At 34.8% G+C, this 24,152-nt stretch overlaps 1 protein-coding gene across 2 annotated transcripts in view; it reads right to left on the reverse strand.

Annotated features, from left to right (window-relative positions):
- Positions 1 to 310: 310 nt before the first annotated feature.
- The window catches only part of gem (transcription factor CP2 like gemini), a 57,694-nt gene continuing 33,852 nt past the window's right edge, over positions 311 to 24,152 (reverse strand). Inside the window, exons 1-8 of one of the 2 annotated variants that reach the window (XM_088225373.1) lie at positions 21,111 to 21,386; positions 17,560 to 17,639; positions 11,139 to 11,199; positions 9,498 to 9,582; positions 6,840 to 6,955; positions 5,641 to 5,715; positions 5,142 to 5,262; positions 311 to 2,128 (exon numbers count right to left, since the gene is read on the reverse strand). In XM_088225373.1, coding sequence (XP_088081499.1) covers positions 1,967 to 2,128; positions 5,142 to 5,262; positions 5,641 to 5,715; positions 6,840 to 6,955; positions 9,498 to 9,582; positions 11,139 to 11,199; positions 17,560 to 17,639; positions 21,111 to 21,280 — 870 coding nt within the window. In that variant the 5' untranslated portion in view covers positions 21,281 to 21,386 and the 3' untranslated portion in view covers positions 311 to 1,966. Of the gene's footprint in view, positions 2,129 to 5,141; positions 5,263 to 5,640; positions 5,716 to 6,839; positions 6,956 to 9,497; positions 9,583 to 11,138; positions 11,200 to 17,559; positions 17,640 to 21,110; positions 21,387 to 24,152 lie in introns of those variants that run through there. The other variant, XM_088225372.1, reaches the window with a different exon arrangement.

Here is a 24,152-nt window from a genome sequence, read left to right on the forward strand (position 1 = left end):
CTTGACCATAGTAGTCTGCGGCCGAATAGCCATGTTTAACCCATTTCTTGGCAAAGTATCCGACAGGATACATATGATTTCATCCTTTATCATGAACTAAAAAAGCAGTCCGTTAAAACTGCTTTACCATATTTTTCATTCTAAACCTTTCCCTCAGCATAAAAAAATGACACATGATCCGAACGGGGGGACCAAACGACCCCAGCGCCTACTTGTATATGGCGTCAGGAGAATAAAACGTTGGAAGTGTTTATGACGGTGCAATAATCCATTGATGTTTTCGCGTACACATATTTTACTCATTCGTGTATTTTATTTATTTTTGTTAGTTTGCCGAATGCTTATGTACATAAAGTGAAATTGACTCTTGTATTATTTTTTTTTAACATTTAAAAAAAAAAAAAATGAACTATTTCAAAATTCAAAAACAAAAACAGGAAAATGCTTCTTTCTTTTAATTTCACGATTACAAAAAAAATATGGCAAATAGCTTTAACCCTCCCTCCCCGATACGCACGCGGTGATGTGTAGCTAGTACACATTGCGTCTAATAACTATAATATCTTTATAAATATGATAAATATTGGGTTTAGATTTTCAGTATTCCTCCATTACGCATTTACGTATCGACTGAAATAATTAGTTATTAAATAATAAGTACTTATTAGGCACAAAAAAGCATTTTATCGGAAATCGGGGATAAATTACAAATATCATCAAAAGTATACTCTCAGTCAGTCACGTAGTCCAGTACTATATAGCTACTCAGTAGCTCTCGGGAAGTTGGCGCGGGTGCACGTTTCGCCCGAGTCGTTAGCGATACCCAATGGTTTTTTCATGTTTTCAGCTGTTAGATTTGAAATATTATCATCTTTGAATTAAATTATGGATAGTTAAAGCCATTCTCTATAAATACTCCATTTTTACCCTTTTAAATCTCTTATTTTTTTAATGTGTTCACAGCACCGTAACGCATGGGTGTTTTTAGGACAGTAAAGAAAAGGTTAAAATATGATTTAACCCATCTATAGACAATGTTCTGAATGGAGGTAATTTTTTATTAAATTTTTAAATGGCTCTCCTGTAAAGTTTGCAAAATGTCGCTTAAAGTAAATAGCCTTTCCAGCGTCGATATGTTTGAGTTCACCGCGCCCACGCCGCGCCGCAAACGCTCGCCACTATGGCCAAGCGCTCAATGGTTCACACAATTCCCACGAATATTCTTGGGATTTTTATGATTCAAACAATTTTCACAATGATTTCATTATCATTTTTATAATTTACGCGCCCAGTGGTGTACAAGGCACTGCGTTGGCGCACCAAACGCAGCTCATTCAGATTATCTATTGCATGGAGGTAAGGTGATCAGTTCTATGCTTCAGGTGCCAGTCCAGGAACAATAAAATATTTGATTTTTTTTAAAGAAAAAGAAATGTTTGTGTTCTTTCATTTGTGTACTTAATTTTGAGGGCCATTTTCAACGAGTTGTAAATAACTCACTATTAGAAAAGGGGATCAAGTTGGGGTAGAGTGGGATCCGAACCACAGACCTTTGAGCCGTGAGTCCGAGACACTAGCCACGGGACCACAACCAGATCGAAAATTCAAACAACCTTTAAAACCAAAATTTCACTTCAACCCTGCCAGGAATCAAACGCAGGACCCCAATGGTAAGCGAATGCGGCAAACACTACACTATGAGGCAGATTTATTTCTGCTCAATTTCCTTATTCAGGATTTTCCCCTGAGAGTATTGAAAACATTGTTCTAAGGATCTGGTCCTATTTCACACACAGCGCTGTATTCTTCATGATTTAGACAAGTTTTGTCCCAATTCATGCAATTTTTCAATTACAATCAGTATTTACAGAACTGCAACTATGGTTTACACAATATTCTCAACGGTCTTGGCAATTTCTGTGATTTACGCAACTTCCACGATGACTCTTGGACTATTCATGATGATCTACGCAATTTTCATGATGATGCCACCTTCCACAGCTTCCAAACAGAACATGGAGTCAGTCTTGAGGTTTTGAATGACTTCATTGGTCAGGTGTATTTTTATTCCATTGGGACCAGCCATGTAAATGTTCATAGAATCTTTAAACGCATTAGGAGAACCATCCTGAAAAAAAAAATGTATTAGAAAAAAATGTACAAAATGGGCCGATGATGTATAAATATTTTTATTTTTTTAGACATCAAAGTGAAAGGGGTCTAAAAAGTTGCATTTTGAATGTAAAAATGATTTTTAAATATTTTCCATATTACTTTTGGCTCTCAACCGAGGTTTGGAGTTTATCACTGTCTGGTTGATTATCTATATTGATAAAATTATGTTTTTGTTGGCAAAGATATAACTTAATCACATTACAAATTCGACGTTTTGAAACTACCAAAATGCAAAAAGTTTACACTCCGCGGAACTGATTCCGTTGAGCGCCTGGCTAATATTGAGGACAATAATGGCTCATTGAAACAGTGCTACCCATTTATTACAAAACAAAGTGTAACTTACAACCTTAGATGCTTATTAAAAAAGGTTTAATGCACATTATAAAAATTAATTGAACCGATTTTCTTACTTAAATACTAAATGACAGCCGGTTTAGCTAAAAAAATTAACTTTTTCGAAAATTTCAAGCTCTGCTTGAGGGTCAAAAGTAGTATCGAATATTTTTTTTGATATTTTTTGCATTCCGAGTAATCCAAAATGCAACTTTTTAGACCCCTTTTATTTCGAAATTCGGAGAAAAAAAATATCGCCCCCCCCTAATGTACAATAGGTGTACAAATAGAGACATAATTTCTGGGTTGACTGTTTATCAGGTTTTTGGTCCGATATTTCGGTTTTTTGAAATGATCAAAAACAGGTATCTATGCTCTATATGCTATTACAGTTGGATAATTTATATAGCGCCATTTTAGTGAAAATCAACCCAAGTACAATAAATAAATATCCCAGCACGTCTTGCAGCTACAGAGCGAATGGACGGTTGAAATAATTGATTACATTTAGAAAAAAAAATGTTTTTCATTTAAATTTTTTGTTTTTTACAAAAAACATAATAATAAAACAGAGTATTAAAAAAAATAAAGCATAATTACATATCAATGAAATACATATTAATAGAAAAATAGTAAACAAAAAAATCCCACAAAAGCATGGCAAAGGCGTGGGTATACAAGAAAATGTTAATGAATTTTTGCTCCTATAATAAATAATGGACAGTTAAAATATTTTTGTATAGCATAAGAAAGAAAAAATAAAATATTCTGTAAAAGATAATGTGTTTTTTTTTATAGTAATTCAAAAAGGAAATAAAAAAATATTTTTAAAAAACACAAAAATATTCCTTATTTAGGGCAACAAAATAAATCAAAGAAAAAAAGTGTTCATATCTTTAGTTTGAATCCAGGAAAGTGCATGTTTTTTAAAAAAGGAAAATTTTGAAAGTTTGGAATCGATGAAATATTATCAGTGAAAAAAGAATTAAAAATTTTTGGGCCGATAAACATATGGAAGTTAGATTAATCTAGATTAATGATTAAATAATCGGGTTGTGGTTCCGCGGCTAGTGTCATGGACTCATGGATCAAAGGTCCGAGGATCGCACCCCACTCTCCCACAACTTGATTTCCATTTTCTAATAAAGGGTTTTTTACAACTTGTTGAAAATGGCCACCAAAATTGAAATATTTGGGTAAATAAAAAGAAAAGTAAAAAAAAAAGGAGAGGTAAAATAAATTGAAAATTGTTTTCAGACGTTGCCTAGTAGGTGAATTGGTTCAGCTGGATGAATCTCATCCACACGATAAAGGTTTCAGCTCCATTGTGAACTGCTAGTTTTGCCTGTATAGATTTGATATTTCTGTTTTTTTTTTAATATTTTTTATTTTCTTTTATTCAGGAAACATACAGTACAGTTACAAAGTTTAATATTTTACACAATTAGACTTAATTCTAATGGACCAGTGAAGTTTCCATATTATAAAGCAATTATATGTAAGGTTAATTATGAAAGTATAAAAAAGAGAAGGGAAAAGAGAACATAAATGAAAGTTGTTTAAAAATTAAAATTTAAGTGAAAAAAAGATATTTTAAGGTTTGTAGTTTGTAGTGAGTATTTACAAATGGAAATAATATTAAAAATGAAGAAAATTTGTAAGAGTAATCAAAAATTAAAAATGGAAATAAAGAATGAAAAACATGCTCAGATGTAAAAATAAAATAAAATAGTAATAACATTTTTTTTAAAAAAAGGAAAAACATAAACACATATTTATTTTAAGGGATTCAAAGAAACGATGAGAAGAATCTTTAAGTGAAATATAAGACAATACATTTAGGTCAATTTAAAAAACATCTTCAAAATTAATTGTAAGAGCAGCAATATATTGATTTTATTAACATATATGATATAAGTAATTAAAAGTAGTTTAAAAGTATAAAAACATGCCAATGGCAGCAGAGAAAAAAGAAAAAATAAAGAAGGAATAACAAGTATAGCAAGTAATCTTTAAAATTTTAAAAGCAATATAAGGAGAAGATTTTCAACCAAGAGAAGTCGATAAAATTTCATTAAAGCGATTTTAGTAGTAATACAAAATTTCAAAAGAGAAATTTGATTTATAATAATAATATTAAAGTATGTAATTTGAGTGATTTAAGAGAAAAAGGGACCAACGGGAGTTTTATTAAAAAGTTTTCAATACACTATTTTTAAATAATTGTAATCCTGTATGATAGATATCTGTATGGTTAAAAAAGCTGTTAAAAGTGGAACACGATCTGTGTAAAAACGAATTCTGGCAATAGTTCGTATTGACACTAGGTATTCTAAAGGTTGGGTGATTTCGTAGGGCACGTGATGGACAGTTAATTTGAATTTTATTTAGGAGCTGGGACGAATCAGCTAGACTGTTAATAATTTTATAGAGGAATGTGAGGTCTATTAATGTTCTCCTTTTTTCAAGGTTAATCAGTTTGTGAAGACGTGCAGATAAGTCATGATTTGGAAATATAAGAGAGCATCGGAAATTCAAATGTTTTTGTACAAGTTCTCGGCACGGGTTACCCCAGTGAGGGCACATTATTTAAATGTTTGTATGTACATAATGCAAAAAATAATTGATACCTGATAGAGAGTGATGAGTTTCCGACGAAGCTCCGTAGCTTGGAAAGTTCTGAGGTAGATGGCGCTAAATGGCTTTTCACCCCCTTTCTTGGCGTAAAGAGTTAAGCGGGCGGGGGCGTGTCTGTTAACAAACATAACATTTATTTATTAAACACTTTATTGAGTTGGTTCATAACATCTTAAGAACTAATATAAACTTTTAACCTAGCCGGACCGAAGTGGGGGATTCGAATCCCCCATAGACCGATTTTAATTCGATAACTCGAGTATTATTGAAGCTACAATGTTTGCGTATGTCCAAATGCTTGCAGACTGGCTGGATTTCCTCCCAAGAGGCATTGCACTGACCAAACACACACAGTGGCCAGGCTCTTTATAGACTTGGGCTTGAAGGCTAATAACTATTCACAAGGACCCGCATTATACATCGTCATAGGTCCCAGTGACGTCAGGAGTTTGCACAGCACCGACCCTCGCCTCTAAGAAAGAAAATACTTACTCAGCGTGCAGAGCATTGTAGAGTCTGATTCCATCAGCCAGGCTACAAATCTGTATGAGATCATCTCGCGATAGTCTGAAAAGAAAGGCAACACACCGGTTATATTCAAAATATTTTACTAAGCCAGTTCGGTACAAAATATCACACAACAATATTTTGAGTTTGTCCAAATTTTTGTAGACAAGGAGTGGATTCAACTCCCTGGAGAGCTGTTTATATTAACATATTACAACAGAGATGAAGAACATTTAAGAAAAGGTAATAAAGAAGTCTAGGCATCTACAGGGCTTATGACCTGTCAAATATTACACAGTGTGTAAAGTGGCCACTTAAACCAGCTATTGACAGGTCATAAGCCCTGTAGATGCCTAGACTTCTATATTACCTTTTCTAAAATGAGCTGTTTATATTAACATATTACAACAGAGATGAAGAACATTTAAGAGAAGGTAATATAGAAGTCTAGGCGTCTACAGGGCTTATGACCTGTCAATGGCTGGTTTAAGTGGCCGCTTTACACACTGTGTAACATTCACCATTCTGCCCACATTTTAACATCTATATTCCTTCAATTCTTTCATCTGTTGATGTTTGTGAAGTTAAAGAGCTGAAACCTTTATTTATGCGGGTAAGATTCATCCAATTGAATTATTTCACCAACATACTAGGCAACGCCTAAAAATATTATTTTTTCAATTTCTATACTTCTTCATGGACCAGGTAATTTATCAACAATATTTTGAGTTTGTCCAAATTTTTGTAGACAAGAACTGGATTTAACACCCTGGGGAGCTGTTTATATTAACATATTACAACAAATCTGATGAATCTCGCCTGCATAAATAAAGGTTTCAGCTCTTAAACTTCACAAACATCAACAGATGAAAGAATTGAAGGAATATAGATGTTCAAATACAGGCAAAATGGTGAATGTTACAGTGTGTAAAGTGGCCACTTAAACCAGCCATTGACAGGTCATAAGCCCTGTAGATGCCTAGACTTCTATATTACCTTCTCTTAAATGGTCTTCATCTCTGTTGTATTATGTTAATATAAACAGCTCCCCAGGGAGTTGAATCCAGTTCTTGTCTACAAAAATTTGGACAAACTCAAAATATTGGGAAAATATTAATATCGAGCAATAAATAAAGACTTTAAAAACGCTGTATTGAACAATAAGATAACTATTTCTGGATTACCTCAGCAAGTCGGATCCCGAGTAGTTTGCAAAGGTCTGAGTGAGAGGAGTGAACCGATTTCTTGCGAGCCAAGATCTGGTTTCTGCAGCTGAAGCCATTTCGTTCAACAGGCTTGGCTGAAAAAAAACATGATACAATATATTTATTTGACAATTTATTGTAGTCTGCATTACTTTACGGGTTGTTTAACCTATCACGTAATGACGTCACTCATCGCGAGATCGCAGACTTTTTTAAATTTTTATATGGGAGTTGCTTTATTATTTACTACTACTACTACTACCATCACGCCATTTCCCCGTAGGGGTAGGCAGAGAGAATGGACCGCCACACACGTCTATCCTGGCATACACTCCTAGCCTCTTCCACATTCATACATCTTGTCATACATGCCCTTCGGTTCTGTCTGCTTTTGACATGACCAGACTTAAGATTTTGGTTTATCTGATCATGCCACGTCTTCCTTGGTCGTCCTCGTCTAACGTTGCCGTTCATTTTTGCCATATATACTTGTTTTACCATTCTCTCATCGTCCATTCGTTCTACGTGACCAAACCATCTCAGAGATTCTTTTTTAATCTTATCAATTATACTTGTCTCAGATTTACACTCTCTCCTGATTTCATCATTCGTAACCCTGTCATACATTGATTTCCCACACATTCGTCTAAGAGATCGCATTTCAACCGCGTTCACTCGGCTTTCATCCTTCCTCTGCCAGTTCCATGTTTCACTTCCATACATAAGTGTTGGGACTAAAACTCCGTTGTGCACTGCCAGTTTAGCTTCGATTGACATATTTTTATTAGAAATTACTGTGCTTACCTTGCTTATATACAAGGTTTATATTTAAAAAAAGTGGATTTATCTGCAATTATATATCGTTAAATTTATTTAAACTATTGGGATCAGGAGGGATATACTAATGTGGGCTAATCAGGAACTTCTCAGCATTTACTCTTCAGGAGAAGCCGGCCTGTTGGCAGCAGTCAACAGGCCTGCCGTTCCACTAGAGGAGTGTTCGGCATTTTGTTCCCTACTTTGGTTTATTTTACCACGCGAGGCAGACTGGGGCGAGAGACCTACTCCGGTTCTCGAGGGATCCTCTAGAGTGGCGGATTTTTAAAAAGCAGTTCAACCAGTCTACGGAGATGTGAGCATTGGTTAACGCGTTGTATTCTATGGCTGCAGAGATCGCTCACGGGACGGGTCAGACAGATTGTATCGGCCCTACTTGTGGACCCGGGCAGGTCACCCGAGATACTGAAGGTGCTGGAATCCGCGTTTGGACACCCCGAGCTCGAGTGCGGAGAATTCCAAAGCTGCCAGACAACGCGTCCGTGGAAGCTGTGACTGACTGCGCTGTTGCAGTGAGAAACTTTGTCGCGTGTCAAAGGATCCGACGGTGAACACCTCTCTTCGCCGAAGCTTCTCTGAAAAATGGTGGGGAAGCTGCTCTACACGCACCGCTGGATGTGGATCACATCGCGCATCGGTACGAATAGAAAGGCGAAGTTGAGTCAAATAAATAACCATGGTTTGAAATCGAAAAGCAATCAAAATTGAACATCTCTTTAATATCAAGAATGAGAATAGGACATTGTCTCGTTGTGTGTCTTCGGCAATGTGTCTTTGTGAAAATGACGATGAGACATTAGATCATCTGTTCTTCGACTCTCCTCTCTACGACAGAAGCAAATTCCTTTAAAACATTTGTGAAGAATATAATACGTTCCCTCTTAACGTAAAATTTTTACTTGCTCAGAATGATTTGGATACATTTACTTCTGACTAAATTCTTAAGGACAAATAATAAAAATATTTGAATTTGTTTAATATTATTGGCCAGATTTAAATAATAAGTCTAATTGAATGTCCCTCTTTACTTTTGGCCCAAAATTTCATGTTATGTTTACGTTTAATTTAGACGGTAATAATATTTTAATGTCACACAACTCTTTCATACTGATTTTAACTACCTCACATTATATTATATTTTTTCGTGGGTATGGGTTTTTTTTTGTCGTTCACTGAAGCGTATATTCTTTAAATTTCTTATTCTTGTTTCTGAGAGCCAAAATCACTCGCAAACGAGTGGAGGCGTTGGTTGAGCCGATAATTTGCTTCAATGTATTTTAGCCAGAAGAATCGCACGTAAGTAGATACTGGCTAATTTTGATTTGTGAGGTTGCCACGCCTGACGGGACGTTTGTTGGTTGGCAACACTGCTCGTCCTCCGCGCCATTCTTCGCTTTTTTCAACGAGTTATGTGCACACGCTTTTCTAATTGTTGAAAGTATTTCGCCCTTTTCGCCGCCAAAGTCAATATAACGCCGCGAACTTTTTTATCATCTATCGCCATCAATCATCATCCGCCGCGCCGCCTCCAGACTCCAGACAATTGGGTGTATGCAGTTTTCCCGTTAGCGCGTGAGCTGATCGCCGACAAAGAAGAAGGCTCAACACCAGGTTAGTCAGTGTTTTTACATATTGATTTTCTCTGGTTCGAGTACATTTAATGGATTCTTGGCTGCATAATCCACTAGCTCGCATTGGCAGTTTTGGAGCAAATAATTTAATTGTCCGCTGTATAAAAAAAGCAAAAAAAACTGTATTTTTCTTAAGAGTAATAATTATGGTGAATATTGTATGAAATACCTCAAAACATTCTCCAGGGCTGCTGGGAGTGATCTGTGCAATTTTCTTGCAAGTGTTTTCCTCATCTCCATCCAGCGAAGATCCACTAAAAAAGGAGTTATTTTAAAATAAATACCCAGATAAGTGTACAACCCCAACCCCGCCTTTGTCGTATTGTTAACTCAAGACAGGATCTGGACTTTTTGGTTTAAGTTTAAAACGATTTAAACGAGCACTAGATAAATAGTCCAGATCTTGTCTCGATGTCCTTATGTTTGTCAATGCTTCTTTCTTTTTTCTTTAAATGTTTTAAACTATTCTTTTATTGTAATATTTAAACCTTATAAATTGTATACATGGACAATGTCCGTTAATAAATAAATAAATAAATAACTCTGTACCTCAGAGGCAGACGGATGCAAATCCTAACGTCAAATGTTCGACAAAAGCCTAAAGATTCTACATTCTCTAAGTGATTTCTAAACATTTATAGTAGGTATTAATTTATATTTTGAGTATCTTGATACATCGGTTCTTTGATGGTAAGACTAAAATTTCTTCAAAATCAATGGACATGATCATTAACTGGATGCGAAAATCGAAATATCGTTTCATCAAACTCTGGATTTGCATCCGTCTGCCTCTGAGGTACACTTAAGTGACATAAAAGCCGAACCAACAAAAAATATAAACAGAGATGAAGAACATTTAAAAAAAAAAGGTAATTTGGAAGTCTAGGCATCTACAGGCCTTATGGCCTGTCATTGGCTGCTTTAAGTGGCCACTTTACACACTGTGTAACATTCACAATTCTGCCTATATTTCAACCATCACCATCACGCCATTTCTCCGTAGGGGTAGGCAGAGAGAATAGACCGCCACACACGTCTATCCTGGCATACAATCCTAGCCTCTTCCACATTCATACATGCCCTTCGGTTCTGTCTGCTTTTGACATGACCAGACTTAAGATTTTGGATTATCTGATCATGCCACGTCTTCCTCCGGTCGTCTCGTCTTACGTTGCCGTTCATTTCGCCATATATATACTTGTTTTACCATTCGTTCGTCGTCAAACCATCTCAGAGACCTCTCTGTTGTAATATGTTAATGTTAACAGCTCCCCAGGGAGATGAATCCATTCCTTGTCTACAAAAATTTGGACAAACTCAAAATTTTGTTGATTAATCCGCCTGGTCTATTAAGAAGTATAGAAATTGAAACAATATTAGTACGTAAGGTGAAATAATTCAATTAGATGAATCTCACCCGCATAAATAAAGGCTTCAACTCTTTGACTTCACAAACATCACAGATTAAAGGATTGAAGGAATATAGATGTTAGAATATGGGCAGAATGGTGAATGTTACACAGTGTGTAAAGTGGCCACTTAAACCAGCCAATGACAGGTCATAAGCCCAGTAAATGCCGAGACTTCCATATTACCTTCTCAAAAACATTTTCCCTCTCTGTTGAAATAAATTTAGAAATCAAACCAGTCTACAAACATTTGGACACACTTAAAGGATCGTAACAAGGGGGTTCTGAGGCTGATTTTTCTATTAAAATAAAACCCCGTGGATAGATTGACGCAGATGTTGAAAGATAAAAAAAATATCCTAACACACCATTGATTAGAAAGAAGAAAAAATAATACTTACTGAGAGTTTACTCGGCTTAAAGATTGCTCAAGTTTCATGTCATTGTGAGGTGATGCCAATACTGAAATAAATAAAAACAAAATTAATAAATATGAATTTTTAGTAAAGTAAAACAAAATGGTAAAGGTTTTACGACAGTCGAACAAAATTTTTCTGCTTTACAAGATATTGTATATGTTTTACGCTACGCAAATACTATTTTTTGTGTCAAGTAGACGAAAGTGAGCATTTTTGACACTTCTTCTGTTCTCTTTTAATAGAAACTTGTGCACTTCTCTTGAAAATGGCTTTCGTTTTGGAGAACTTAAAATGTTCATCCAGGACATTGAACACTCTTGTGGCCACAGAAGAGAAATTTCTCTGGCAAAAGTCGTATGTGTTTTTGATGTGATCGGTGAATTTTTCAAGATTATTTCACAGCGAAAATGACGGACGCCCGCTTGACAAAAACAAGACCGCATTCATGCTCATTCATCGGACTTAGCCTCCTGCGACATTTTCCTGTTCAGATAAGGACTATGAAGGGACGAGGTTTTGTGGCCAGAAGAGATAAAACCGAATCACCGATAAAACTGAATGCCATACCAAAAGTGAATTCCAGAAAGGTCTAAAAGGTAAAAAGTCTTAGCGGCGTTCAGCAAGGCTCAGTCCTTGGCCCAATCCTCTTCATCCTGTACACGAACAATCTCAAAACAGTCATAAAATCTCAATCGAGTATCTTTGCAGATGACCCCCTTCTACTCTGGGCAACTACTTCAGGATTTGGATCACATCAATGAATGGACTAAAAACTGGCTAATCATAAAATGTACCGTTCTCCACATAGGCAAAAACAATCTTATGTATATTTATCTTTCGGGTGGTGTCCAACTCAAACCCGTAAAGCATCAAAAAGATCTCGGCAAAATCATATCGATGGATTTCAAATGGGAAGTTTACATCACATCTATCGCCAATAACGCCAATTCAATACTTTAGAGACATTTCTTAAAATGTACAAGAAGTTTATTACAGTATGGAGTCACTACTTCTCTAAAGACATCGAGATACTGGAAAAAGTCCAAAGATGTGCTACGAAAATCTCCAAATTACTCGAAAGGATGCCCTACTACGGTAGATTAAAAGCGCTAGGACTTACATCATTGGAAGAACGACAGAAGAGAAGGGACTTGATAAAAACTTATATGATACTAAATGATTACTATGACTGCCTCCTGCATGAGATGTACTCGTATTAATTAAATCCCAACACAAATTTACGGGGTCATAACTGGAAGCTCTGTCGTCCCCAACTCCACCTTAATCCCAAGAAAAACTTCCAAGAAAGACTGGAACAAATTGCCAAGCCTAGTTGTCCATTCCATTTCGGTCAAACAGTTCAAAAACCCTTTGGATGCTTTTTTGAAGGAAGAATAACGCGGACACAAAGCCGCACATGAGATATAGGCTCACCAGCAAAGGCTGTCTGCCTGTAAGAAATAAAAATAGTGTAGGATTCGGTTGTTAAGTGTTGGTTGAAGTTCCTACCCCAGTTAGAGATTGACAGAGAAGACACGAGGTTGCTGTTTGATGTTTATCTACTACATGGCGAATAAATAATGAATTATGTGGCACGAGTGTTACAGCGACGAGGAGTTTAAGTAACTGCACTTGAACTGCATGCTGAAACTGACTGACGTTGCGTCCTGTGGTCTCTTTATAGACGACGTTCCTTTAAAGTTCATTTCTTCATGGTAGGGACGATGTGAATGTACTGCAGAACAATGATCCCGGTTCAACGTGCAATACTATAAGAGTTGCATTATACGAATGTATTGGATTCGATGGAAAATGAAGACATTGCATCGTCGGTCATTAGTCTACTTCAGGTGAACTAATTTAACACGCGTGTGTCATCGATTATGGATTATGAACCCCACAATAGTAATAAGTGTATTATGTCCGACGGAGATTACTTTGAAGGGGACAACATTTTTCTGTTCCCAAAGATGAAGAAGACTATGAAAGGACGAAGTTTCGCGACCATAGATCGCTGACTGAAGGCAAAGGGCATACTAAAAAAGCATTCCTTGATGTATCGGACTGTTATAACCCATGACATACTCATAAATATGTTTTTTTTATGTTGTCATCTTATGGTTAAGCGACTTCCTTTTGTTGATTACAATTAAAGCTAATTTTATTTTTGATTGATAGCTGCATCCTGTTAACGCATTGAAAATTCACATAAGTAAATTCTGGAATACTACGCAATATGTGAATAAACAGGATATATGTGGGAGTTGAACCCTATAAAAAGAGATTGCTGATCACAGCATTAGTCATTTTTTAATTTATTTCAACAGAGAGGGAAAAAGTTTTCGAGAAGGGAATATGGAAGTCTAGGCATTTACAGGGCTTATGACCTGTCATTGGCTGGTTTAAGTGGCCACTTTACACACTGTGTAACATTCACCATTCTGCCCATGTTTGAACATCCACATTTCCTCAACTCTTCCATCTGTTGACTTTTGTGAAGTAAAAGAGCTGAAACCTTTATCACGTGGGTGAGATTCATCCGGCTGAACCAAATCACCTACTAGGCAACGCCTGGAAACAATTTTCCAATTTTTATACTTCTTCTTTTACCAGGTAGTAATTCAACAATGTTTGATTATGTCCAAATGCTTGCAGACTGGCTGGATTTAGGTGATAGTAGGTGATTTGGTTCAGCCGGATGAATCTCACCCACGTGATAAAGGTTTCAGCTCTTTTACTTCACAAAAGTCAACAGATGGAAGAGTTGAGGAAATGTGGATGTTCAAACATGGGCAGAATGGTGAATGTTACACAGTGTGTAAAGTGGCCACTTAAACCAGCCAATGACAGGTCATAAGCCCTGTAAATGCCTAGACTTCCATATTCCCTTCTCGAAAACTTTTTCCCTCTCTGTTGAAATAAATTTAAATACGAACAACTCCCTAGGGAGGAAATCCAGCCAGTCTGCAAGCATTTGGACATAATCAAACATTGTTAGTCATTTTTATTCGATACTTATAAGAATACATAAATATTTGTACTTCATTTTCCTTCTTGATGATCAAGTCATAAGTATTTGTACGAGTGTTATAATTGGTGGACAATGCTGAGGAAAAAGACTATTCGTGACATAGCCTGCTTTTAAGTTTTCTACAAAAACCCTAGGCTTTGTTATCAGAACAACAAGAGAGTTTAAGTCTGCTGATGCATTGAAAATATTATACATGACCCTTGTAAGGAGCCAGTTAGAATATGGGGCCTCATTATGTTACCCATATAAACAGCGTGGAGAAGGTCCAACACGAGTTTTTAAGATTTGTGAATTTCCAATTAAACATTCCATTTGAAGAGCTTAACTATACATATTTAATGAAGCAGTTAAAATTATGTATTAGTGATAGAAGGGAAATTTCAGATTAAGTGTCGCTTTTCAAGTTATTGAATAATGTTCTTGACAGTCCCGAACTTTTAAATTGTGTGAATTTTTATGTGAGACAGCGTGGGACGAGACAAAATACTTCTTTGGCTGTTGATTTGCATAGTTCGAACTATGCCAGATACTCACCTATTCCACAGCTCCACATTTTAGCAAACAAGCATGGAAACTTTGACTTATTTAATGTTCTTATACAAATTAAAATCATTACTTCTTCATCACTTTTTTTTAAATTATAAAATTGTACTAAGTGTTATACTTGTTCGACTGTTTATGCTATGTTCAGTTCACAATCAGTTCACAATCTATATGTATAGTTCACAATCGAGTTCTGGTGCCTACCCTTACAAATGAGTGAAGTTGGAATTAGGAAAAATAAAAGTAGGCTGCATACTGTCAAACTGCGATCTCTTAGGTGAATTTGTGGTAAAACTATTTACAATCCATAAATGTCGAGATCCGTGCATTACGTAAGACTGAGATAAGCATTATCGACAAAATTAAGAAAAGAGTGATGTATCGATTTAGACATGTAGCGCAAACAGTAAAAGATACATCGCCTCTGTTACTTCAATACTTTTTATATTTAAGCCCTTTACTTATTGTTAATTTGCTGCATACCTTTTGTTTTATTTTTTTGTTTTATTTATTTAATCCAATATAAAATACAATACAAATACATGGAGTTGATACAGTGCTTTATTTATTTAGTTTTTTATTGCTTAGTTCTTGGCATGAACACTTGACAAACTTACTACTATGCTCTATTTTTTATAAATTTATTGATATCATTCTAACTTTGCTAGAATTCCACTCGTCCATGCGCTTTGTAGCTGCACGATGATTGGTTATCTAGCTTTCATATACCAACTTAAAAATACCTAAATTTTATAAATGGGGTCTAGAATTCCAATCGTCTATGCGCTTAGTAGCTGCAAGACGTGTTGTAATCTTACTCCTTTTTACTATTCATATTATTTTTATTGTTTTTTAGTATCATTAATACACTAAATTTATTTGTCAATTTTTAAAATGTGTAAATGGGGGCTAAATTTCTAACTGTCTATGCGCTCTGTAGCTGCAAGACGTCCTGTAATCTAGCTCCTATCTGTTATAATTTTTTATTAATCTTAATTGAAAACGAGGAACTAGAATCCCAACCGTCCATGCGCTCTGTAGCTGCAAGACGTACTGGGATATTTATTAATTGTACAGCGCCCTTGAGGTGATTTTCACAAAAATGGCGCTATATAAATTATCCAACTATATATATATTTATATATAGTTAACAAAAATGTCTATACAATAGGTAGGTACATTCAATATATGTATTTTTTTTTATGGATATAGCCACTCCACTGGCCCACAAGCACGTTCCGGAGTGTCAGTGTATTATTTATTTATACATAATTGTACATAATTTCACATCAATTGTGTAAAAATTTAAAAGAAATAAAAAAAATTAAAAATTAAAACATATCTACATCAATAAAACGAAAAAGGATTTTCAAGAAACTATAATTACATTCTTATATATGAAACATATTCCTCAGCTTCCTGTCTAGTCTTTTGAGCAATCCATTTATGTACTCTAGCTTTGAAAATATTGTTTTTCATTTTGTTCGCCAATATGTCCTTGCGTAAAAAGTTGTATAGCTTAGGGGCCAGAAAAGTATAATGCCTTCGTCCGTAATTTGTTTTTTTCTTTGGGAGCAGAAGTATTGTCTTTTGTCTTTGCCTAGTGTCGTAAATTTGTTGTCCGTCATTATGTTTGTCAGGATTTTGATGGAAATGTCTTAAAATTGTCTTTATGTATATTTGTCTTATGTCTAACTAACTAACTAACTAACTAACTAACCAACTAACCATCACGCCATTTCCCCGGAGGGGTAGGCAGAGAGGATAGAACGCCACACCACTCTGTCCTGGCACACTTCCTTTGCTTCCTTCACATTCATACATCTTCTCATGCACGCACGTCGATTATTCCGACTTTTCACATGACCACTTTCAAGAATTTGTTGTATTTGAGCATGCCATGTCTTTCTCGGCCTTCCTCGACTTCTACAACCAGACACATTCGCATCATAAATCTTTTTAGCCGTTCTTTCATCATTCATTCGCTCCACATGACCGAACCATCGCAAAAGACCTTTCTTAATTTTGTCGATAATGCTTAACTCAGCCTTGCATTCTGCTCTAATTTCGACATTGGGGCACCTATCATACATTGTTTTCCGCACATTCGCCTGAGGGATCGCATTTCAACAGCATTCAGTCTACTTTCGTCCCTTTTTTTCCAACTCCATGCTTCGCTTCCATACATTAGGGTTGGTACCAGAACTCCATTATGTCTAGTACTGGAAATTCTGTCTGTAGAGATTGGTAAGGCTTTTTGCTGGCTACTCTTAGTAAGACTTTTTGGGCTTTTATTAATGGCTCTAATGTAGTTTTATTTGTTCCTCCCCATCCTATTATTCCGTAACTAATAGTTGATTGTGCTAGAGCATAGCATACATTAATTAAAGTTGCTTTGTGTAGGATGTTTCTAATGTTTTTAAATAAATATATCATTTTCCTTAGTTTGGTTGCTGTCTTATCTACGTGTATGTTCCACCTTAAATAACTATCAATGTGCATACCTAGATATTTTATTTTACCTATGTTATAATTTCTTATTTCCTTATTTTCTGCTGATTTTATTTCATGTATTTTTTTTTTCTACACTGTGTTCAGGTGTTTTGTTTCATTTTAATTGTTATTCAATATTATTTTTGACTTAGTCAAAGGCGTAAGCCGTCGAGATAAATAAATTATTAGGTTGATGCTCGCGACGGATTGGCCCCGGTCAGCTCTAACAGGACGATCATGATACGCAATATTCTGTGTGTTTTGCACTGTCGGATGGATAGGAGGGTTTGATGATTGTGAAATTAGGAACTAATGAGAAAGGAATAGATGCCTTACCCAGTTGCTGGAGTGGAGGGTTGATTCGAGGCGGTGAAGACTGGAATGGAGCTGCAGTTCTTGACGGGAGAATGCTTTCACTGGAAAGAAGAAAAATAAATTGTGAACGTACAGTGAAAACATTTTGAAATTTGGTATTAACAACATTCAGTGCTAGACACAGCAGAACCCAACGGTGACGCGCAGCCGTCTCATTCGGTCGGCTAAACTTGACTCCCCAGTAGCTCAATCACAAATAACTATCGACGTGATAACAATTTCTCACGGTGGTTGTTTATCGTAGTTGTGATCACAACGGAACATCCGTGAACATTAAACATTTAATGTAAAATATTCACGTTTCGCGACGTATAATCCTGCTGCGCAATCACATATTTCAATTTCACCGATGTAAATATGGCAAATATTCCAGAACAGCTATTTTTATTAATTTATTTATTATTTCTCACGCTATTCACTGCATTTAGCTGGCGGTTGGCAAGCCAAATGCCAAGAAAAGCAGTCGCCATAGTAATTGTAATATAATTTTCACTTTTTTGTATTAGATACTCCTTACTATTTTACAAATGCAATATATTATATTATTTTTTATAATAAACGCTGATTTTTCGCCAATAAACTGTATTCATTTACGAGGAAAACAAAAAACAAACCGACACTAGCGTTGACTTAGAGATTACACACGCTTTGACTTATGACTGCGATAACTTAAGCATGTTTTTTTTTTTTTTAAATTTATTTGGAAGTTCAACAAGAACACATAAAATACATACATTTTTTAAGTAAGCATAACTAACGTTCTTTACATATATTCTCAATTATAGAACTCCAACGTCTTTCATAAATTATATAAAATAAGAGTGTAAAATCAATTTCAGAAATGATAAAGATTAAGTTTAGTGAAAGGTAAAAATAAAGAAAGATTTTTTTTTTTAAAGAAAAGAGAAATTAAAAACATATAAGATATAATAAAATAGACTAAAATTAATTTACAAACACAAAAATAAGGATAAGGCATTTGATTTAAGGTACATAGTAATGTTTTTTAATTATTTTTCATATGTTAATTATTTGTCATAATGTTTAGCGTGTTTTTAAGCACGTCGATAGTTATTTGTGATTGAGCAACATAATAGGAAAATACCACATACTATGAACATCGATAAAAACATATGAAATGGAATTATAAAAATTAATTATATTTTCAAAATCAATATGAATATAGTGGAGAATCGTTTTCACACATAATTTTATAAATGAAACGGTCAAAAAATATATCTTTACAAAAACGCGACATGTTTGGCCTTGAAATCTGTGACGTCGAGACTCGTGACGATGTTATATTCAAATTTAAACGGTCACGAAGAAAGTTCAAAATTTAACCGAATCGTGACCTATAAGAGGCGTGGGCACTGCAATGAACCGTTTTCGCAGGAATAAATAATAACTTTTCTTTTATTGAAAACATTTGGGTTTACGATTTACCCAAATACTTCAATTTTGGCGGCCATTTTCAACGAGTTGTGAATGACTCACAATTAGAAAATGATAATCAAGTTGTGGTAGAGCAGGGTGCGGACCTCGGACCTTTGATCCGAGACTGATCATCTTACCTTCATGTATCAAAAATGATCAAGATACACTGCGATTGGTGCACCAATGCAGTGCCCTATGCACCATTAGGTGCGGAAAGGGAATTTATATATATATATATATATATATATATATATATATATATATATATATATATATATATATATATATATATATTTATTTACTAATTTATACTTTTACATTGTTTGTATTCTTTTTTTTATACAGAACTAGCGGACCCGACAGACGTTGTCCTGCCCGAACATTGGCTTGCCTGCCATTAGCTGGTTCAGCAAACGTTTTTTCTATATTCAATTTTTCAATAAACTATATACTATGTGACATTTGACATTTATTTTTGTTAAAATTAAAAATAGTTTTTTTTTATTTTTTATTATCTAACATTTATTAACACAAAAGGTTTTTTGATTATATTTTTCGCGATCTGACATAACACGGCGACTTCGCGCATGCGTGCGGCGAAAGTGGGGCACATGTTTTTCGGTTTTTGTTGTATGAAATTTTCAAACTTTATTATTATTTTAAGATTCTGTTGACCGATGTTATTATTTGATTACGTTTAAATATGCCGTGTTGTCACGTGGTTTAATTTGCTCACCTTTTTGACGTTTGCAAAGTCACATTCCACAGTGTAACAATGTGTAAAAAATAAATAAAACATAATATTAAATTTTTGAGATTTGGAATAAAAAAAACAGTGGTTTTATTCCATTTACGTAAAAACGCGGGCGAAACAACGCATTGATGGTAGAACGATCTTAGAACGATAGTTAAACCGAATTCGTTAATAAATATAACTACAGTAAAACTCAACTTTCGTTTTAGAAATACTTGTTTGTGATTAAATTCCAAAACTAAGAATTGTGAATATTAAAATGATCTTGAATTTAGGTAGGTACTTGTTTATGGTTGAATTCCAAAACATAAAATAAATATTTTTTCAAATATGGCATTCTTTTTGCAAACGTCAAACTCCGGTCTTCTCACCAACAAAAGGGGTGTACTTATGTGGGTATACGATTTTTTTTAATGTATTGAATTTAATATTATTTTAGTGTTTCCAAAATTCCAATAAAAAGAAATAAATGGGTAGAAATGATGAGGAATTTAAGGAAAGAAAGAAAAAAAACAAATGCTGTTTGTAAACATTCAAAAACAAACTTTTTTTTATTCACAAAAATAAAAACATCTTTCCATTTTTTTGCAAGTGCATTCTCCTCGCATGCAACCCTGGTAGATCGATGAATAAAACATTTATGCTCCTAACTTCTTTTTTACATATTCTATTAAAGATTTTAATATCTATGAACACGCACAGTGCAAAGATCTATATTTCTCTGTAAACCGCACGTAAATCGGTTAAGCCGTTTAGGAGGAGTACGGCGACATCACACGTACATAGGAATTATATATATAAAGATAAAAATGTTCCCTCACTGGGGGTGTCCCGTGCCAAAGGAAACATGCCTTAAATTAAATTAGTTAAATATTAATTTTAAAAAACGTAATGAATCTAATTAACCTAATTATCATTAACATAACGTAATAAACTTTATAAAAAAAATCATTAAAAAAAAAACCAATTTATATAGACCTGTAGACCAAATTTCATAAACAGTACACAATTTTTACCTATTTGGCTTGATCCACTCATCGATCCGTGCGCAACCCACCTCCACTATCCATTTCTTAATAGCATTTTTTTATTGCGAGAACTTACTAATTGTCCTTATGGATAATGGAAGTAGATTGTACACTTTAACCGAGTAGTAGGCCAATCCTCTTTGACCGAAGGTTGTATTTATTTTGTTATATTTTAGCAGCATCAGGGTGGAGTATCTAGTAACTCTTGTATATATATTAAAAGCAGAAAAATCGACTTTTAAAAATTATAAACCTATTAAAATTATATACAAATAAATAAAATAGTTACGCACGTGCAAAGTGTATATGTATCCGAGTTTGCGTTGATTCCCTCTATGAGTAACAGAGCACGCACACGCAGCATGTCGCGTCCGACACGTGACGTGCGCACGATTAGCACACGACGCGCCGCTCCCTTCTCTTCATCGATGACAAACGAGCTTATATAGCACATGTTGGACATGTGATAAACTGCTGTATCTGTCGAACAGTCTTCGGAATCTTCTTGAATATTTTAACTTGATCCAATATTCTAACGGGATAAAGAACGAAGATATCTTGGTATCCGCTTTGATAAATTGATCTTTTTTTATGATTTCTGAACTGATTTTTCTAGTAGGTTGCGTAAATTTCTTAAAAGATATTGCATTTTGATTCCTAAGCGAATCATCTCGCTAGGTTGAGTAAATTAGTTTAGCTGATTTTTTTCTGCTTTGATTTCTGAATATTCAATAGATTGAGAGGATTCTTCAATCAATCTTCTCTGTTTTCCATTACGGGTTAATACTCCCAGTAGATCCTGTATTCTTTTGTTTAAATCTCTGCAGATATCCTGCAGTATCTTTGCTTGATTACCGATTGGCTTCAGATTTTCATTCGCATCATTTGGCAACTGCCTTTTAATACCGTCGAATCTTTTCATCGATTTAAACAAATCATTGATTCATGCATCAGTACTAGATTATCAATAAGTTTGAGTAATTTGCGCATGTGCTTTAGCGTAACAGAATCTCATTCGTTGATTCGTTATCTAATTATTTTGACTTAAAAATTTGACTAGATTATCTTTAAGTAATTTCAACCAGCCTTGGTGCAAGAGTTGAATTTTACGCAAGCGATCAATGCATTGCGTTTCTTTTTGAGTTCGGTTGGCGGCGATTTGTCTGTAGGGTCGACCGCTTAAGGCCCTCGGAAACAATCGTCAAATTTTCCACAGATTCAGATCGTTGTAGACGTGACAGATCTCTTCCTTAGAGTCGACGCTTTTCACAAAACGACTTCTAGCTATATCCATGTATTCGACGGAAGACCTCATCAATATTGCCAGGATTTTCGATTAAACCACCCTCGCTGATTAAATCGGATTTTTGCAACCAGTTTCCAAGCTTTGCTTGTTTTAATAAAACAAAGTTGGTTACTTTTATTTAACGTGATTTTCTTAAGTGTCAAATAAATTTTTGTCGCTTCTTGATGTCAATTCTAGCACTTTTTAGTAGGTTTTAAAATTATAATTATTTATATTTCTCCTTCGATGTAAAAAGAAAATAAATTTATAAAATTTATATTTGAAGCTCTAATTTTATGGTTATTCATTTTAATAAAAGAAATGTAAAACAACTTTCTTTTTTCAAACTTTTTTTCTACCGACCGGTACGTGTGACCGGCTGGTGTAGCTTAGTAGGTGATTTGGTTCAGCCGGATGAATCTCACCCACGTGATAAAGGTTTCAGCTTTTTTACTTCACAAAAGTCAACAGATGGAAGAGTTGAGAAAATATGGATGTTCAAACATGGGTAGAATGGTGAATGTTACACAGTGTGTAAAGTGGCCACTTAAACCAGCCAATGACAGGTCATAAGCCCTGAAAATGCCTAGACTTCCATATTCCGTTTTCAAAAATGTTTTTCCTCTCTGTTAAAATAAATTTAGATAATTTTTTGATTTAATAGCGATTAATTTGAATTTTCAATTGTTTTGAAGTGAACGTTTTTGATAAAAACATAACCTAACGAAAGAGACATACTTTGATTTTAAACTGAGCATTGAACACGGAGTAAAGTTTCAGCGTCACTTGGTTGAATTTGATCATATGACGTCTGAGATGACGTAATGAAAACACGTATCAACGTGTCGGTAAATCAAAATTCGCAAAAATAGCAGAAAAGTTAAATATTACCGTCTTGGTTTGTACCGATGAAAAAAGCGTTTGTAATTGTAGCCGTGAAGCGTGGGGCCAATCACCTTACCTACATGTCAGATGATCGAGATATGCAGCACATAGAATTAAGAATAGTCCAAAAGGAGCGTAGAGTCATATTTGATTCCATCGGACTGTGTCCAAAAATCCTCCCACTATACCCTACTTTCACCGCGCGCATTCGTGATGTCACCGCGTAATTTTGCACGATGGAAAAAAATATAATCATAGCACAAATGTAAGGTTGCTTGCAATCTAATTTTTGTTTTATGTACATTATTACTTGTTACTATATTGGTATTATTACCAGACCTTTCTGTAAATATTATTCTGTCCCAAAATTAGTTTGTTGTAACTCCTGGGAGTACAATATTTTTTTTTTTTTTGGTATGATTTAACAAAAAAAATGAGTAATCTGTTAATTTCTCTAAAACTTTATTGTGCACGCGGAAATATTGATTGATATATAAGAGTGGATAAGTAAAGAGTCATTTAATAAGAGCAATTGAATTAATAAACTTTGAACTTACAATTAAAAAAAAAATATATATTTTACATAAAACGGATATTTTTACATCATGTTAAATAATATTTGATGTTTTAAAGACAATGTCGGTCAAATGTCTATCACAGAGTTGTTTAATCCGAGGTCCAATTTTTATTAGTTCTCTCATTAGATGAGAAAAGTAGGGTTAAAAAATTACTACCCTGGCAACACTAACGAAATGTTCATTTTGTTTTCTTCGACAATCTGACAGATGGAAAAATAATTCAATTTATAAGTAATGTATTTGCTACTTACACATTAATTTGCTAATTACACATGAAATGTGATTACACCCTGTTTCTTAAGGATCCTAGCAGTATTTCTACACTTTGAATGACACAACGCGGCATAGTTGAATTCAAATTAGGAGTTGCGTACTGAGCGACGTCTACAAAGAAAATAATGGGTCAAAACGTAAACCAACTCATTTATGAGTAGTTTGGCCTTCTGCCTTCTGTTTGATGTGCGTATGCGGTTTCTGGACTATTCTTAGTTCTATGAGAAAAGTTAAATATTACCGTCTTGGGTTTTGCCGATGAAAATAGCGTTTGTAATTGTAGCCGTGAAGCGTGAGGCCAATCACCTTACAAA

Source organism: Micrasema longulum, unplaced genomic scaffold (assembly GCF_059751315.1).
Source record: "Micrasema longulum isolate JH-2025_06_02 unplaced genomic scaffold, ASM5975131v1 h1tg000352l, whole genome shotgun sequence".
Taxonomy (NCBI): Eukaryota; Metazoa; Arthropoda; class Insecta; order Trichoptera; family Brachycentridae; genus Micrasema; species Micrasema longulum.